General features: G+C 33.8%; 2 protein-coding genes across 2 annotated transcripts in view; one reads left to right on the top strand and one right to left on the bottom strand.

Annotated features, from left to right (window-relative positions):
- Positions 1 to 9,122: 9,122 nt before the first annotated feature.
- Positions 9,123 to 12,371, bottom strand: LOC108207165 (protein FAR1-RELATED SEQUENCE 5-like). Its single transcript, XM_017377623.2, has 2 exons — positions 12,356 to 12,371; positions 9,123 to 10,009 (listed from the first exon to the last, which is right to left on the bottom strand). Exons 1-2 carry the CDS (start codon positions 12,369 to 12,371, stop codon positions 9,123 to 9,125), a joined length of 903 nt encoding a protein of 300 aa, XP_017233112.2.
- Positions 12,372 to 12,504: 133 nt separating this feature from the next.
- LOC108207159 (uncharacterized) overlaps positions 12,505 to 20,123 on the top strand; it is an 89,182-nt gene continuing 81,563 nt past the window's right edge. Inside the window, exons 1-4 of the mRNA XM_064086722.1 lie at positions 12,505 to 12,646; positions 12,750 to 13,046; positions 13,178 to 13,821; positions 14,903 to 15,614. Coding sequence (XP_063942792.1) covers positions 12,505 to 12,646; positions 12,750 to 13,046; positions 13,178 to 13,821; positions 14,903 to 15,614 — 1,795 coding nt within the window. The remainder of the gene's footprint in view (positions 12,647 to 12,749; positions 13,047 to 13,177; positions 13,822 to 14,902; positions 15,615 to 20,123) is intronic.

Raw genomic sequence — 20,123 nt, 5'->3', positions numbered from 1 at the left:
AAATGAAAAGATAACATGTTACTACAAAAATGTCCATTTAACTTGTTGAACTGGTCAGACTAGCTATAGGATTGTTAGAGATGGTGTTAGGCCTTTGTTTTTGTCGCCTCTCCTTCATGAAACTGCTTTTATTTGTTCTGCGTGCGCTCAAATATATACTACCTCCGTCCGTCTGGGATATATATGTTTGGAATGAAGACGGAGACTAAGAAAAAGGTATAAAGTAGTGTAAAGTAATGGGAAAGAGAAAAAAAAGTAGACAAAGTGGTGGGACCCATGCATATTTAATTGATAGATTTGAAAAAGTAGATGGAAGTAGTGGGTGTGTGAGATTTTTATATTATAAAAGTTTACTATTTTGGGAAAGTTTTTGAAATGTATACAATTGAATGGGACATCCTGAAAAGGAAAGTGTATAGAAATCAGAGGGACGGAAGGAGTATTATTTAAGGGTTCGTCGATAGTGTGTGCCATGAACTATGCTAAACGTGAAATTTTATATATTTCGCAGATTTTGACTGGTGTGGTTGTTGTATAGTAGGGGTGAGCATCGGTCGGTTTGGACGGTTTTGAGGGTCCAAACCGAACCAAACCATAATTATCGGTTTTCCGAAACTTCAATCCGAAACCAAACCGTTAAGTAAAAAAACCAAACCAAACCGATCCGTTTAAAACGGTTTGGTTCGGATTGATTTCGGTTAAAACCGTTTTTTATCAATATAACAAATTCAACAACAAAATTAAACTTGAAATTGCAAAACAAGAATTGAAAGTTTGAAATATATTATGAATTTGTATATTAGATTTTAATTATAATTTAAAAAAAATATTAAATTATAAGATCTTGTAAAATATAAGGAGAGTGAGAAAGATGATAAAAATGTAATTCTTATACTTTTATTTAAAAAAACAAAAAGATAATACATACAAATTAGTATATCAATATTTTTTAAAAAATATGATAATAGTTTTATATGTTTTACTTTTCACATATTTTGTAGAATATAATTTTATTATCAATTTATTATTCACACATTATATTATTATTTCAATATATATATATTCGGTTCAGTTTGGTTATATCGGTCGGTTTGGAGGTAAAAACCGAAACCAAACCGAAAAAATTCGGTTTTTTAAATTTCAAACCGTAACCAAACCAAACCGTTAATAAACCGTAAAAATCGGTTTGGACGGTTTGGATCGGCCGGTTTAGGTCGGTTTAGAGAATTCTTGCTCACCCCTGTTGTATAGGCAGGGGGTCCACCATTAGTAAGATATGAGAGCCAATAAAATGAGTCAAACTTATAAAATTCCGCGCTTATCATGTGCTCATGGACATACACTAGAAAAACCGATTATTTAAATGTCATAGCCTTTTTTTTTTACAATGTAAGCTTATATGCCTTACAAATTAGTATTTGTTCTAATACTTTTCGGATGAGTCAGAGTCGAACCCGATCTCTCGGGACAACAAAAGTGTAGGCATAGAGCTTCTATGGTTACAACTTTATCAGGTGTTACCGAAAGTTGAAAAAGTGTTACCCTAGACCCCTGTGCTAGCACCGATTTTTGTTACGATCCTGTTTGATGAAAAAGTGTTACCATAGCCGTTTTGTTCACTTTTGGTAACACTTTATGGCTTTTATTCACAATTTTTTGACTGTTACAATATGCCACATATGGTGTAGTGTTAAATAGCTATTGTGATTATCAATTTAGGGGCATATTGGATACAGATTGTAATATTATATTTTTGAATTTGAAATTCGTTTAGGATTTTAGATTATACTTTAAAATATTGGGTTTATTTAAAATCCATTAAAATCTAATGATATTCAAATACTGATGGATTCTTTTGGACTTCATAAAATAATGGATTTTGTTTGATAGTTCAGTATATTTTAAATTTTTTGAAATCCCACCAAAATCCATAATATTTTGAAGAATTATACATAAATCCTAAAAACTCTCATCAACTCTACGACATTTTATCAATAATCCGCACAAAATCAAAATCAGATATAATCCATTAAAATTCAAAACCTAAAATAATCCATTAAAATCTTGATTGAATACATCCCTGGAAAGTACTGTTTTGTTTGAAACTATTGGGTTAGAAAAAAAACCTCCATGTCCAAAATTGATTAAAAAACCTTTCAAAAAAATAATTGGAATATAGATTTTTTCTCCACTCAACTTATTATGTATTTAGAAACTTACCACTAAACTATAACTTTTTTTTTCCTTTTGTCACTAATGTTAGGTTTGGATTTGTTTTTTGTAACTAACGTTAGGTTCGGATTTGATTATTAACACCATGTTATTCTTTTTAGCATTATTATAATATACTGGTAGTCTGCAATATTATAGTGATATGATATGTGTCTAAATCTTTATATGTAGTACTCCATATGTGCCCTAGATAGTTTATCTTAGAGGACGAGAGTTTGACACGCATTTTAAGGCTCCTAAAAGATTTAGTTTCATAAATTAATTTTTTTTTATCTGAGTAAAAATTTAACGTTTGAATTTTTATACACAAACAGAAATAAATCTCAAAATTATGTTATGGAACTATGTTTTATATATAAGAAGTGGGAACCTCAAAATACATGTCAAGCCGTGGGAAAGGACTATAAATAAATGAGATAGACGGAGGGAGTAATAATAACATAAATGCGGCAAAAATCGGGAAGAATTATAATTGGAATTCTAAAAATTCAGTAAATTATCAATCTGAAATCAATGACTACAAACAATTTATCATAACAATCAATTCTCAAGTAAAATTGAGTACAGTGATACTATATTTTTTTGGAGTTTAACCACCAATTTAGATATCATATAAACCTCAAATCAAGGTTAAGAAATTCTATAATTGTCTATTGTCTATTTTTGTTATAGTATTCGTACTTATTTTTTGTACAATAGTATAAATAATTGCAGATGAAATCTAACCTTAATTTTTATTAAACAATATATAATATAGGGAATGGACAATCATAATTTTAATTCAAGAATAAAATAAAATAATTTATAAAACTGAATTTTTTAGGAGTTTTAAAATGCGTGTCAAACTCTCGCCTCCAAAGTAAACTACCTAGGGGACATATGGAGTATTATATATAAAGATATAAATATATATTAGATCGTCATAATATTATAGACTACCACTACGTTTTAATAATACTAAAAAAATAACAAAATGTTAATAATCAAATCCAAACCTAACGTTAGTGGAAAAAAATCCAAACGTAACATTAGTGACAAAAAGATAAAAATTTATAATTTAGTGGTAAGTTTCCAAATACACAGTAAGTTGGGTGGTGAAAAAATCTATATTCCCAAAAATAATATGTGGTAAGTTTTCATTCGAATGAGACCTTTGTATATGCATTACTAGCACCGTTAAAACATGTTATCACAATTATTATATTATTTTGTGTAAAATTCTGTAACCAATTTTATGCATGCTTTTTATGTATCACTACCAAATTGAAAAAACTCCTCCAACTAACTTTTTCAAAATTAATTTTTTTAAGTTCGAACCGCAATTTCAGCCCGTTAACAACGAATAAACCTCTAATACGTGAGAAACATCTAATTTTTTTCTTAAGGTAGCACCTTGAATAATTTTATTCTGTTGACCACTGAACTGCTATGTTACTTGCTCGTATTTTTTACCCACGTAATAAAGTTACAGTTTCTAATTTGGCACCTCAAAAATTTTACTCAAGCGTATAAATCATTTTTCAAATTATGCTCAATTATTTTACTGCGTTCCTTAATCGTTATGCACTATCGTTTAGTGCTTTTGCCGAATGACTTGCTTTCGACGACAAATATACTGCATTTTACTGAATGGGCAAGTAACTTTCGACGACAAATATACTGCATTTTACTGAATGAGCAAGTAACAAAGCATTATAAAGTTGATCAAGAAGTGTGAAGAAGAAGATTATATATGAGTTGAATAAAGAAGATTTGTGTTGTGGTTAAAACAAGCTTACGCCAAATGAAATAGCTTCCTATAAGCTAGTTTCTGTGTTATCTCTTACTCTTAGAATGAATCAAAATGTTTATAGCAGAACAAGTCCAGTTTGGTGATCGAACTTTTGTCACTTTAAGAAATGAAAGTGCTTAGAAAATGATGTTCGAGAAAAATGTGCTTAATATGATCAAAAGTATTTTGATACAAAGTAATTTGACTCTGTGTTAATAGTGTGGATTCACGAGAGCAAGTATTATAAGTTGAAAATATATATATATAGGGGAGGGTTCCGGTAAAAACTTTTCTAGTTAAAAACTTACAAACTTTTTTATACCGTTAGATCTTAAAAACATAAGCGGCTGGGATTAAAAACTGCATGAAAAGACGCGGTGGCAGTTTTGTAAATAACTGCAAGCCGCGTCTTTTCTGACACATTCGTTATAACACACTACTCGCCAAAATTGAAAACAGAGAAAAACCGCCATTACACACAAACTCGATTACACGAAAACGCCATTACACACAAACGCACGCAATCATCTAATCTTAACAAAAATCTCACACTCAAGCGTCACTCTCAAGCGAATTCATCACTGTCAAGCAAACTCGTCGATCCAGTTTCTACACATTGATCAGTTTTAATGGCTCCAAAGAAAAGTGGTGAATTACAGAGCGCCGGTGGTAATGTTTTTATGATCTTCTAAAGAATCTCTACATTTATTTCGTAAAAGCTTGCATTTTATAGTTTCAGTAAATTTAGGTTAAATGTTTTAGAGATTTGTGCACTTCTTTTGCTGTAGAGATTTTAGTTCAATAGTTGTGATTTTGTGTTATTCGGCTTAAAAGTGTTGAATATTTGATATAATGTTTGTATTATTCGGCTTAAAAGTGTTAAATATTTGATTTTAGTTTAATCGTTGCAATATTTTATTTATAGTTGTTATTGATTATTATGTGTTGAATATCTACTAAAGTTATGTTGAGCATCGTAATAAACAGAGATTCATTAATCTCTGTTTCAATATCTGAAAATGTAATGTAATTTTTTTGAATATATGTTGAATTTATTCCTAAATTGTGTTGAATATTTGATATATTTGCTGTTTTTTGGATTATTATTTGTTGAATATGTACTAAAAGTATGTTGAACATCCTAATTTGTGTTGAACATGTTTAAAAAACTTGTTGCAATGCTGTTCGCAGTGGATAATATGTTGAATTTCTTTATGATTTGTGTTGAACATGTTTAAAAAACTTGTTGCAATGTTGTTCCTAGTGGATAATATGTTGAATTTATTTATAATTTGTGTTGAACATGTTTAGAAAACTTGTTGCAATGTTGTTCCCACTGGATAATATGTTGAATTTGTTTATGATTTGTGTTGAACATGTTTAAAAAACTTGTTGCAATGCTGTTGCCACTGGTAATATGTTGAATTTGTTTATGATTTGTGTTGAACATGTTTAAAAAACTTGTTGCAATGCTGTTTCCAGTGGATAATATGTTGAATTTATTTATGATTTGTGTTGAACATGTTTAAAAAACTTGTTGCAATGCTGTTGCCACTGGATAATATGTTGAATTTGTTTATGATTTGTATTGAACATGTTTAAAAAACTTGTTGTAATGCTCTTCCCAGTGGATAATATGTTGAATTTATTATTAAATTCTGTTGAACCTATAGTGAAATACTTCATTTTGTAGAAATAAAACAATGATTTACTTAAATATAAGTGATTAAAGAATAATAAATTTTGTCAGATGCACCTATTCAGGAAGATCCTTTAGTAGCAATTCTGCAAAATCCTACAAGAACATCATCACAAGAAAGATATGTTATCCAATGTATAACTGAAATCTTTTCTAGTGAGAAATCACAAAATGTTCAGTTATGAACATCGATATGTCCTACAAAATCACTAACTGGTATAGTGATGATCTCTGTATCCACCAGTACATATCCAACATTGATATGTCATACAGAAGCTTCCATTGCTAATGATGAGGAATTTGATAACTCATACATATCTGTTGAGTTACAGAATGACTCTGATGAATGGTTAGCACTACAGGTGGAAAGAGGTTTGATAATTGTATTATTAAAATGTTATGAATTTTTAATAGCTTTATTGTTCATATTTCATTCTATTTTCTATAAACAATATGTTCTTTTTTAATTATAGGGAAAAAAATCAATAGTTCATGATGATAAGGAAAAATCCAATACTTCTGAATATGAACCTACTAATCAAGAAGAATCAGAGCCGTTGCACACGGATGACGAGCTAGTAGAGTCATCAGATGAAGATGAGCTCATTTCTACAATAAGAGATAGAATTAAAAAGAAAAAGGAACAAGAAGAGTCAAGTACTGCTGCAAGAAAAAGAAAGGCAAAAGGCAAAGCTAAGAAAGACGAAGAAAAAGACATACCGAAGGCAAGTTCTGGAAGAGACTTTTCCAATAGAACAAGAACGATAAATTCACCTTCAAAATTCTGTGAAGTTTTAAATCAACTCCCTGCAGAACAGATACGATGGATAAGAGGATTCCATGAGCTCCTTAATTTTTCAATTAAGGAGCTTCCACATAGACTGGGATTTCAACTACTCAAATCATTTGATGAGGACAAATGTGTCCTAAATTTGGAATGTGGTGAAATTCCAATTACTGAAGAAGATGTGCATCTAGTTCTAGGATTACCAAAGGGCACTCTTCCTATTGAACTTGAGACAGATGAAGATTCGCAGGCAGAAAAAGAGAAACCTTTTAGAGCACAGTTTGGAAAAAGTCATGTTAGGACAAGTGATCTTGTCAATGAGATTAAGAAAGGCACTGCTGATGATCATTTTAAAACAAACTCTTTCTGGTTTTAATGGGGAACACTCTCATTCAAACAGTGTCGAACGGGCTTGTTGATCAGCGACTCGTTCGATTTAAAGGAGATATCAATCGCTGCAATGTCTACAACTGGTGTTCTTATATTTTGCAGAGTTTAAAAACTTGTAAAAAGGAATGGGCAAAGGATCCAGCAACAAAGTACTTTTGCGGACCTCTGGTTTTCCTCATTGTAAGTATATATAATCTATATTTGTTCAATTAACTTGAGAGTTTAATTTTGTTGAATATATTAGTTTGTTTCTTTTAGTTGAAATATGTTGTTGAATCTATATCAATTTTGTTGAATTGTTATATGGTATCTTTAACTTGTAATATTTTATTGAATCTGTAAATCAATTGTGTTGAATATATGAATTTGTTTCTTTGCTTTGCAATATCTTGTTGAATATGTATATCAATTCTGTTGAATATGTATATCAATTCTGTTGAATATGTTAGATTGTTTCTTTTAGTTGAAATATTTTCTTGAATCTAATAATAAAATTTGTTGCAATGTTGTTTCTAATGTAGAATATGTTAATTTATATTGTCATTATAACATATTTTTTATGTTATATGTAGTTGTTCTATATGGATAGGGTGTGGATTAAAATTGAAAATGAAGTTTTCCGCACCATACCAAAATTCACAGCTTGGTCAGATAAAGATTTGAGAGCAAGAGAAAGCAAGGAAACTTCTGAAAATCTATTTGGAAAATGAAGAATCAGGTTTGTAGATGAAAGCACTGAACAGACACAAGAAGTTGATAGAACTATTAATGAAGAAAGAAAGAGAGTAAGTAAATATATTAATTACTCTTTGACTTGAATGCTTTGACTTGCAATATTTTGTTGAATCTGTAAATCAGTTCTGTTGAATATATGACTTTGTTTTTTTGACTTGCAATATTTTGTTGAATATGTATATCAATTTTGTTGAATATATTAGTTTGTTTCTTTTAGTTGAAATATGTTGTTGAATCTGTATATCAATTTTGTTGAATTGTTATATTGTATCTTTAACTTGTAATATTTTGTTGAATCTATAAGTCAGTTGTGTTGAATATAGGAATTTATTTCTTTGAATTGCAATATCTTGTTGAATCTGTATATCAATTCTGTTGAATATGTTAGATTGTTTCTTTTAGTTGAAATATTTTGTTGAATCTAATATTAAAATTTGTTGAATATGTTAGGTTATTTCTTAAAGTTTCAATATTTTGTTGAATATATAAATTAATGTTGTTGAATATGTGATATTGTTTTTTACAGGAACAAATGATTGTTGAATTAGAGAACTTGGCTTTTATCTTGGTTGAAAGTCGAATTTGATGCAGCAAACAGACAATTCAACAAATGTTTGAAAAGTTGTATTGATTACAACACTGTAAATAAGAATGAAGAGTTTCAGACAAGGGTTGAAGCTGCTCAAGTTTTTGTCTGTACTGAGCCTGAGCAATTTGAAAATCCATCAGGGCAGCCAGAAAAAGAAACTGAGGAAACTTCTCAACATAATTCTGAACCATTGGCAATTCCAGTTGAAGAGACAATTGGAACAACAAATAGCCAATTTGACACTAGCATTCAACAAACGAAGCAGAAACCTCAAAGATTAATGACCCGGTTTCTAAAGAAAGAGAAGTTGAAAGAGAAAAACAAGTTGAGGAAGAAAGACGAGTAGAAAAAGAAAGAACAATTGAGCAAAAAGAAGCTGAGGAAGAAAGAGATGCTGAAAAAGAAAAAGAAGCTGATGGAGCGCAAAAATAAATTGAGGAAGAAAGACCTGTTGAAAACACTATTTCTCCGGTGCAGTCGTCAATGGGAAGTGAAGTCCGCAGAATGGTTGACGCTGCTGAAAAAGAATACCAAGAAAAAATCATGGCCCAAGAAATGGCAACCGACATAAATGTTGTTGGAATAGCAACTGAGGCTGTATCTGGACTTCAGGATGAACGCACCAGTGATACTGAGATGCCTGTTGCTGAACACAAAGCAACTGAAGAAGAACAAGCAGCAGAAGAACTTCCAAATGAAGAAGCTCTTGACGTCAGTTCACGTAAAGCAGCACAACTTTACATGAACTAACGTCAAGAGCTTCTTCAGGTATAACATGATTTTTGTTCCAATCTGTGTCAACACCACAGATTGGAACAAAAACCATGTTATACCTGAAAACAAAAATATGTTTATTAAGAATTCAAGAAAAAATGGAATAAGATATACACAAAATACGTTAGAAAATAACATAAATTTCTTACTTGTTAGTACTAAATGTGGCATCTACTGAAATAACATCACCAAACACATCATAGTTTCTACGACCAACACAATCTGCCCAAAATAACTTTGTCAATTTTCCAAACTCATCCACATCATGTTCATAGTGGAATCTGCCATTAGAAGACTCCTTCAAAGCTTGAAATTTATTCAATATTACTTGTGCATCTGCATTCCCAATTATGTTCTTCAAGTCTCTATTCCAATTTTTAAAATCAACAACTGTTGCACCAATCTGGTCATACCCTCCAACAAACTCTTTCATTAAACCAAACGCACGAGCAGGACCTATTCTGACTTTTGAACAATCAAATGCAAAATTTTGTTGTGCAACAGTCATTGACCGGTTTGCCTTCAAAAACTTCTTACCATCAACACTAGCAAACCTATGATTATGTTGTTCAATAAACGAAGTAATCTCATATATTGAACCCTTCGTATGTTTCACCACAATCATAGCAGGACATCCACATCTAGTAAACATACTTTTCCTCTTATGTTTTGAACAAAATGAGCCATCATCATTCTTCTCACCATTTTTAGAATAGAAGCCTTCTCGTGAACAGTGAAAACGTTTCGATTGAATACGTCCATCTCGATATCGCTTCTCACTACCACGCTTAATATCAAATCCACAAGAACGACCATAATCAACATAAAAATGTGCAGCCTCATCTATACTCCTAAACGATTTTCCAACATTAGGTATACTATCAATCATACAAGGCAACCAATACGTTGTAGAACCTGGAGATACATATTTACGGGAAGACAAATCATCAACTTCTCCCAAAGAGAAATCATCATCTTCTATAGCCACAACATCCGTAGGCAATGTATTAGCAGCAATTTTATCACCAAAACCTGAAAAAGTTATACAACTAAACTGAAATTGACAAAACATTATATTCAACAGATACACATAGACAAGTTCAACATAAAGAAAACAAAGATTCAACATATATCTTGTTCACAGCCCAAAAAGTACTCAACTAAGAGTAATCATACAAATTGATACTTATATTCAACAAACACTTATAATTACAGTCAACAAAAATACACTTATAATTGATACTTATAATTACACTTATAAGTACATTATATTCAACAGATGCACATAGACAAAGTTCAACATAAATACAACAAGAATTCAACATATTTAAGTCATATACAGCTCGTTCAACAGAATTCATACTAATATTCAACAAACACTTTATAATTACATATGATAATTGATTCATATACCGCTCGTTCAATAAAAGTGAATCATACATTCAACGAAACAACAAACATTTAGATTAAAAAAAGAATCAACAAACTAAACTCAAAGAAAATCATGGCATACCTCAATTCAAGTCCATAGCACAATCGCATAAAAGAAGAACAATCGAAAAGAGTAATAACCAAATCTCCACCTTAAAAAACAAATTTTTTATTTTAATATTCAATCGAACACCACAAAACACCTGGAAACAACCTAATCCCGACGAATACAGTACATTCGTCAAAGAAAAAACAATAATACAACTAAAACACATCAAATCGTATATCTCGAGCTGAAGAAAACAACTAAACAACAAATTTATGTAAAAAAAAACAATAATTTACCTTCAAGTATGCGTAAATCTGTACTCGAAAGTCGCGTTGTTCTCTCTCCAGCTCAACTCGCCGTCGTCCCTCTCCGATGCGTCTTCTCTCTCTAGCCGGCAAAATTTTCCAACAAACAATAATACGCTTCTGTTAGTTTTTTAGTTTATATATGTTATAACTGTTTATACGTAAATTGACTAAGTTACCCCTCTATTATAAAAGTTTAAGTCAGCCTTAGGATCAAATCTAATCTGATGGCCCAAAAGAGTTTGTAAGTTTGTAACTTAAAAAAGTTTTTATTTGATCTCATTCCTATATATATATATATATATATATATATATATATATATATATATATATATATTGAAATGGAGAGATTTACATTTTTTTAATTACAATATGTTAAGTTTCCTAAAAATTATTTAATTAGTTTTTATTTTATGAATGTTTTTAAGGAAAAAATTAAATATTATATCAATATTTTCAATATTTTCCCTACATCTGAAAATTATCCCTATAGTTATGCTCTCCTCAACGAAAACAGAGATGGTCTAAAATAGTTCTATAATGGGTTAATTATCAAACTCATCACTCAAGTTGACAAAAGTGATATCCACGGGGTCTCAAGTATCTCATCACTGTCGTTAAAAAAAAGTAACAGAGGTTTAGACGGAATGACAGATTGGCAGTAGGGTTTGACATGTGACAGGCCACATCATTTGAAGTTTATTTGGAAATAAAGTATGCAATCCTTTTATTAAATTAATTTTAGAATATTATTATCTAAATAAATGCATGGAACTAAATTTTAAGATATAATTAACTTAATATCCAAGATTAACTTTTATATTTTTTATTATATTTTATTAGAATTATTTTTGAATAATGTTGAAATGTTTTCTCTATTAATAAATTTTATTTATGTGAATATTATTGTTGGCAAAAAATATTTTTAATTTTTTTATCTCACCAACTTTTTTAAAATTTTTACTATTGAATCTTTTTAAAAAGACATTCCACATAAATTGAGAGGGAGGCCAAAAAAGTTGAGGAGGGAAGATCCAGATGTATAAGCAGCCAACAACAGGGTACAAATCTTCAAAGATTCAATAGCAGATGGAGGATGCAAAATTAAAAAAGTTTGTATTAGAAAAAAAATTAAAAATATTTATTTGCCAACAATAATATTCACATAAATAAAATATATTAAAAGAGAAAACATTTCAATATAATTTAAAAATAATTATAATCTAATAAAAAATATAAAAGTTAATCTTGGATGTTTAGTTAATTATATCTTCTTTTTTTTGAAATTTTAGTTAATTATATCTTAAAATTTAGTTCCATGCATTTATTTAGATAATTATATTCTAAAATTAATTTAATAAAAAAATTGCATACTTTATTTCCATATAAACTTTAAATGATGTGGCCTGCCACATGTCAAACCCTACTTTCAATCTGTCATTCCGTGTACCATTAAGCGAGTTTAGTGACTCACTTGATATCCGATCATGGTGAAGTTGATACCATTTGTCGATTTCAGTGAGTTCTATAATTAACACGTTCTATAATATATTCAGGACTTAAAAGCTGGCAGCCAATTTAACTTATTATTACCCAGCCCAACAACCATTTTACATCAGCACAGGCACAGCGTAGTTGGTCAACATCTCCTTACCATACACCAAGCTTCCATTTATATAACGTTTGTGGTATTATGCGAGATATTCCATTACGCAGGAGCAGTGGTAGAGTAGAATATAGTTATGGATCTGCTGGATACTCTCTTCCATGCTGCCATGGCCGGAGATGTTGATGCCATTGCTGAATTGGAGATGGTAGCTGATACACTGTTCCAAGATGAAGAAACTATCCTTCACCAGCAACCGAAGAAGGGAAATACAGAACGTGTGAGATTCATTTTGAGGGAATTTCAACACAAAAATCTTTTGCCCAAGCTTAGTACATCTAAGCATACAGCACTTCACTTGGCATTTGCCTCCTCCTTCAGATGATGATGATAATTCAGTTACTTCTTTTCAAGCTTTTCTCAGGCAAGCTGATAAAGATTCGGACACGGCCTTACATGCAGCAGTCATGAAAGGAAACCTAGCTATTGTTAGGCTATTAGTAGAGGCCGACCCGACTGATACACATATTGAAAATGATCTAGGTAAAACACCAATGTACATAGCTGTGGAACAGGGGAACAATGATATTGTCGAGATAATCTCTACAACTTGCACTGCTCCGTCTTTGCTCGGACCTCATTTTAGTGCTCTTGTGCGTATGGAAGATATGGAGCAAGGTATGCTCTTTAAGCACTCTTTTGTTTAAACATAATATACTATCTATAACCCTATTTACTTCTTTTTTGTTATTTAAGCTAAATCCAATTTTTTATTTGTTAAATTCTTCCTCACTTTTTTATACTTATAGCTAAGAGCCATGGTGGAAGCCTCTACAAGATTATGGATAAAGATGCTCTGTATGCGGCTGCCATGGGTAGAAATGCTGATGCCATAGCTGCACTGGAGATGCATGCTGATAAAGTGAGCAGATACTCCGAAGAAACCATCCTTCACACTGAGTCCAAAACCAGAAATACAGAACAAGTGCGATTTATATTGAGGGAGTTTGCAGACAAAAACCTTCTGGTCAAGCTTAACAAATTTAAACAGACCGCACTTCACTTGGCATCGTATGAAGGACACACAGAAGTGGCTGAGGTCCTCATTAATGCTGCTACCCATTTGCTGCCTCGTCCACATGATGATAATATTGATGATGATAATCCACTTACTTCATTCCAAGCTTTCATTAGGCAAGCTGATAACTATATGGAGACTGCCTTACATGAAGCAGTTGAGAAGGGTAATGTGGCCCTTGTTAAGCTTTTAGTAGAGGCGGATCCAAGTGATACACATATCCAAAATAATCAAGGCAAAACACCGATGTATATAGCTGTGGAACAAGGGTTGAATGGTATAGCAGAGGTAATCTCTACAACTTGCATTTCTCCATCTTTGCTCGGACATCATTGTAGTATGGTTGTGCATGACAAGACTTTAATTTCGTCCAAGGTATGCTTTTTAAAGACTCTGTCCCTTTCAATTTTTTTTTTACTATACAGGCATTCATACTCTTTTGTTAACTAAACTATATTTTGTTCCTTTTATGTTAATTTTTTTAAAAAAAATATGTTTGATGTAATTATGACCCGTGGCGGAACCAGATTGGGGCTAGGGGATGCTAGAGCCCCCCTAACCTCGAAAAAACAGTGTATATTTTTTTTCCATGAATTAGTGGTGTTAATATAATTTTTTTAACCCCTGCTGAATTATAAATATTATAGAGAGGGACTTATTGTAAAAAAGAAAAAGAAAAGAGAAGGCACTTAGTCTAAAGAGAGTCTAATTAACATATATATTAACTTTTCTCTAAAAATAATATAAACAATCAACTCTTCACTATTTAAGAAGTAAAATTAATTACACGATATCTCAAACAATATTCCCTACATACGCTCCCTATCTATATCTGTTATTAAAATATGTATACCCATAGACTGTATCATGCATGTTGAGTACTTTGTACATGAGAAAAATAAAATAAAATGTAGTTAAGAGGGAGAGTGTGCTCCTCATTGTTGAGGAAGCAAACAGAGCTCCTAAGTTTTTGAAGGGGTGCTAGGAGCTTGTTGGAGTTTATTTCATCTCCATATTCTTCAAATTTTGGCTGAAGAGACCATAAGAAGAAGTTTTTGAACATGCTTTCATAAGTCATATGCACACATTGACTTATTTGAAGGAAACCATTTTACAGAGGAAACATACATAAGGAGACATAGAGCTATGGTAACCGTTTCCCAAGAGATGGATAACCTTTTTACAGAAGGAAACATAGAGCTACCATTTTGTATTGGCTCTTTGGTTCCTAGGAATTAATTTTCAAGTTTTAATAACTCAAAACTGGTATGCCTTTACACAATTTTGTCCAAAGGATTTCTCTTTACTAGATATGGAGTTGTTATCAAATCAGTTAGACAAATTTATCTATGATGTGAAAACGGATGAAGATTAATCTGGACTGGACTTCAAAGTATAGAAAATCTTCCTGTCATGATGGTTAAGACACGCAGAATAACACACTACTTATCCTTAGTTTATCTTCTGGTTGCGTTCAGCCCCCCTAACACTTAATCCTGGTTCCGCCACTGATGATGACTCCAGACACATGTTTATGTATGTAGCTAACAGCCCGGGTGGAACCCTCTACAAATTTATGCGCAGAGATGCTCTGTATGCAGCTGCCATTGCCGGAGATGCTGATGCCATAGCTACATTGGAGATGCATGCTGATAAGCTGGACACAAATGACAGAACTATCCTTCACACTGAATCCGAAGAAGGAAATACAGAACATGTGCGCTTCATTTTGAGGAAGTTTGCACACAAAAATCTTTTGCCCAAGCTTAGTACATATAAGCATACAACACTTCACTTGGCAATTTATCAAGGACGGACTGAAGTGGCTGAGGTCCTCATTGATGCAGCTCGCCATTTGCCACCTCTTTTAGATGATGATGTTAATCCAGTTACTTCTTTTCAAGCTTTTCTCAGGCAAGGTGATAAAGATTTGGACACGGCCTTACATGCAGCAGTCATGGAAGGACTCCTGGATATTGTTAAGCTACTAGTAGAGGCCGACCCGACTGATACACATATTCAAAACCATGAGGGAAAAACACCAATGTACATAGCAGTAGAGAAAGGGTTGAATGATATATCAGAGATTATTTCTTCAACTTGCACTGCTCCATCTTTGCTCGGACCTCATTGTAGTACTCTTGTGCGTATTAAAAATCTGGACCAAGGTATGCTCTTTAAACAGTGTCTCTTTCCCCCTTTCCTTATTTTTTTCACTGCTTTCAAAATTTTAATATATTTTATATTTTTATATTATGTTTTTACTTCTAATGACCCCATGATCAATGCATTACGTTCATACACAGTTGATTCTGGATTCAAATCCGAGTGGTTCTACTTTAATATATTGCGTATTTCTTATCATAAACTTATGTATTTATCTAATCAATCAACTCAAACCACTCTTGGTTTAGTGAAAAATTTTCTCTAAAAAGAGCTTTTCTTTTGTGTGTGTTTTGCCCCCACTTAACAAGATTTCTAGATCCGTCCCTATGTACATGCATCCATACCCTTTTATGTTAATTTTTTTGACCTATATTCAATGTCATGATGATTCCGTAAATACACACGATTTGACACATGTTTATCTATATAGCTGAAAGCCCAGGTGGACGCCTCTATGAAATTATGGACAAAGATATCCTGTATTCAGCTGCCATTGCTGGATATGATGATGCCATAGCTGCTGATAACTCCATTTCTCGTCGTTGGTCCAGTACACTGTTCCGGGAAGCTCGGGTCAAGACCTGACCTGCAAAACAACGCAGCACGGGGGTGTGTCCCGTGAAGCGCCTCCGGCGTGATAATCAGTGATCGGAATATGCTTGACAAGTTAGGGAAATCAGAGAGTTTTCACTTTAAATATATGGTGCGATATGCTTTTTTAGAGAGGGCATTGAGAAAGAATTTTCACTTACCTTTCCTTTTTGGCTGGGGAGTCCTTTATATAGGCCTTCACCCGCTACTGTAGCTACAGTGGCGGGCGCGGGTCCATACCTAATCCCCGGCATGGTTGTCTGCTTTGGTGCAATTGTTGTCCTTTCTTCTGTCCTTTAGGGATTTGTGCATGCTTTTTATCCTGTTTGCCTTGTACTTTGTAATGATGAGATTTGTTTTGGGATGTCCGTGCACTGTAGCGGGGGCGGACACTGTAGTGGGTGACTGTAGCGGGCGCTGTAGCGTGGTACCTTATCAGCTGCATTGGGGATGCATGCTGATAAAGTGAGCGGATACTGGGAAGAAACTATCCTTCACACAGAGTCCGAAAACGGAAATACAGAACACGTGCGATTTATATTAAACAAGTTTGCGGAGAAAAAGCTTCTGGTCAAGCTTAACAATCGTAAACAGACTGCACTTCACTTGGCTTTGTCTGAAGGATACACAGAATTGGCTGAAATTCTCATTGGTGCTGCTAGACATTTGCTGCCTACTGATGATGATAATCCAGGCACTTCATTCCAAACTTTCCTTAGGCAAGCTGATGATTCGATGGATACTGTCTTGCATATAGCAGTTAGGATGGGTGAAAGGCATATGTTAAGCCTATTTGTATTTAAGAGTATCAACTCAACTGTGATAAGAAAGCAAGTAAATAGCAAGTACTGTTATCCGGAATCCGTACGAAGAACGTCAAATGATTTATTGAAGATTTTATGTCAGAAGAATTTCAGGATGCTGCTACAAACCACTGGAAGAAGTTCATTAATATGATCAAGCCTCAGTGTACAAATAATCTTTGGTAGCACGTCCAGAAGATCAGAAGGTATAAAGTTTCAATACTTTATTTATTCAGAAGATTCCATTATTATGTCTACAAATGAAGAAGAACTCAGAAGATGAAGAATCGACGAACAAGCCACAGCTTAATTGTTTAAATGACAAGGAATATTTAATTGAGCTAGTTACAGATGAACCAGAATGTTTTTATCCACGATTCCTTATGTTGCTTTTGAATGATAAGATGACGGAGACTGACAAGAACTTCTACTTCAATGCTGAGAGGGTAAATGTCAAACAGACAAGCATCAAGCTGATCAACAAGCTTGCCAAAGGCACCAAGTACAACGAGGTTCCACTCATTGTCACTCCATTTATGTCGGAAAGGTTCAATGCTCAAATTGTTCCTTATCAAGTTCAAGTGGCTCAACCACAACAACATCAGCAACAACAGCAACAAGACCAGCATCTACAACTACAACTTCAACAACCACCTCAACATCAAGCTCAATCATAACCATCACCACATCACACCCCTGAACCATCACCTGAACCATCACCTGTTCAATCACCTATCCCCCAACAGCAATATCCACCATTTGAAGATGAGCCTCTACCATTTGATTTCTTCGAAGCTCAACCATCTTCATCTGCACCCACACAACCTACCACTCATCCACAATACTCTCCACCAATTCAATCAACCTCACAACCACTGCCAGCAGATTCAGCAATCAATCCTGATCTTTAGGCATTCAGAGATGACCTACAGGTAGCTCAGGTACTTTCTGACTTCTCATCTAACTTTAATGTTGATATCTCTGATTATGATTGTAACTTTGACTTGTTTTGCCAGCCTGCCAGCAATGAACCTGTCAACACATAGGTTCATAACCAAGCTGATGATTCATTTCAACACACTGTCTCTTCTCCAAACACTTCAACCAACACTACTTCAAAACATGTTAAGAAAGTTGCTAGGAAACGAAGTTTGAGTAGTTTGATGAGTCAACCCGCAGCTCTGTCTTCTCAAAAGAAACAAAGAATAGAAGCCTCGGAGACAACTGCAGCCACATCCTTGCCTTCCCAAAAGGGCTTGGATTCTGATATGGCAATACAGTTTCTGGATTCATTCTCTCAACAGAATGAAGCCATTGAAGTTGACCGTCCAGCCACGGTATCCTGTACAGAGTCTAGCACTGCTCTAGCACCCACGCTAGTGCAAAATCAACCCAATACACAGGTTACTACACTTTCTGAGAGCACAGTTTTTCAAAATAAAGTTACTATGTATGAAAACTTTGCTGATCACTCTTTCTTTCATGATCAGGAACTGCTTGGCAATGTGCAAGTAGATTTGCCGTCACTGGCTTCCGGAGGACAATTTGTTCCTCCACTACCTTTGAACCCATATCAGGGAACATTGGTACAGTTGGAGCTATGAGTGGATCGAGTGATGAAAGGCAAACACCGAGCGATACACATGCACGTGAGGCTAGTGAAACAGCTTTGAGTGTACGTGAGGTGAGTGAACACACTAACCCAGCTCTTTTTAAGGAACAAATTGCTAAGTTACAAGCTGAACTTACCCGGATGATTGCGTAGAAATGAAAGATTGAAAGGTGCACAACTGGTCACTTTAGAGAAGAAAGTAGAGGAAGAGCCATCCAGTTCTTACAGGGATGAGCTCAAAGCTGATATGCATGGTTTGACTGTCGAGATGAGATCCAATCATGAGCTTTATATGGCTAAATGTGATGAAATCGACAACAAACTGGATCAACTTCTCAGGAACTCCAAGTCCGATGATCCAACCTCCAGAGAGGATCCCTCAACTAAGGGGGAGAATAGAGACAAGGGAGGAGAAGACAAAGGAAACAGCTCCAACCAAAGTAACAAGGGGAACACAAACACCAATACTTCTGATTCTGCACCTGGCAGAGAAACTGAAAAGTCTAAAGGCAAGCAACCCATGCATCAACAGGAAGACAATTATGATGCCTTTCCTAAGGAAATGGATGATGATGATGTGTTTGATGCCTCTTACTGCCAGAATCAAGAAAATGGTGCATTTGATGAAGCTTATCTGTTCCAGACAGAAGAGGAGGCTGTATATCTTGAACATGAGGAGCTTGTGAGAAAGTTTAAGCTGGAGAATGAAGCTAGAAAGAGAAAGCTCAGAGACTTTCAAAAGCTTCTGGAGGACAAGCTGATAACTGAAGAGGAAATCAAGAAAGAAAAACAGAAGATCTATGATGTTGCCTGTGTGCAGAAGAATCTTGATATTAAGCATAAAGTTGGTAAAAGTTGGGACATTGCACGCAGAATTTTCAATGGACCTCAGAGGGAACCCTTCGATGACAAGAAGTTCATGTCTCTGATTTATGATCTGAAGGAGGTAAACCCTGATGAGGATTTGTCTATGCATGCCCTTTCTCTTGAGTTGTGGTACACTATAGTTGCAGTCAGGAATCTGCTAGATGAATGGGAGCTCATTATATACACAAGGAGAAACGGAACATTCAGAATCTCAGTTGAATATTTAAAGTCATTCACGATAACTAAGCTCTGGGTGCTTCGTAACAAAGTCAAGAGAAGATCTAATTTGAATGAACTCTTTCGAGACAAGCTGGTGGAACATGCTGAATTCAATAGTCCTCAAATTGTCAAGAAACCCTATTGTCTGAAGTTCATCAATGATGATGTCATAAATACTGTGTATCTGAATGATGAGTCCTTCCCAAAGTACCATGTGAACCAACTGATCCTTGCATCTACTCTCCTGAGAACCAAGGGATTCACTTCTAAAGAGAAGGCTGATGCTGATAGTGTTATAGCTGACTACTGTCTTCGAAATGGTATTTCTAAATACACAAGGAAGATGAAACAAGTCACGAAGACTCAGCCTGCTGACTTTCAGGAGGACCCGGTGGATTTGGAAGTAATGCACCAACTGG

Source organism: Daucus carota, chromosome 2 (assembly GCF_001625215.2).
Source record: "Daucus carota subsp. sativus chromosome 2, DH1 v3.0, whole genome shotgun sequence".
Lineage (NCBI taxonomy): Eukaryota > Viridiplantae > Streptophyta > Magnoliopsida > Apiales > Apiaceae > Daucus > Daucus carota.
The sequence above is the reverse complement of the archived record's forward strand: the minus strand, read 5'-3'. Positions and strand labels throughout refer to the sequence as shown.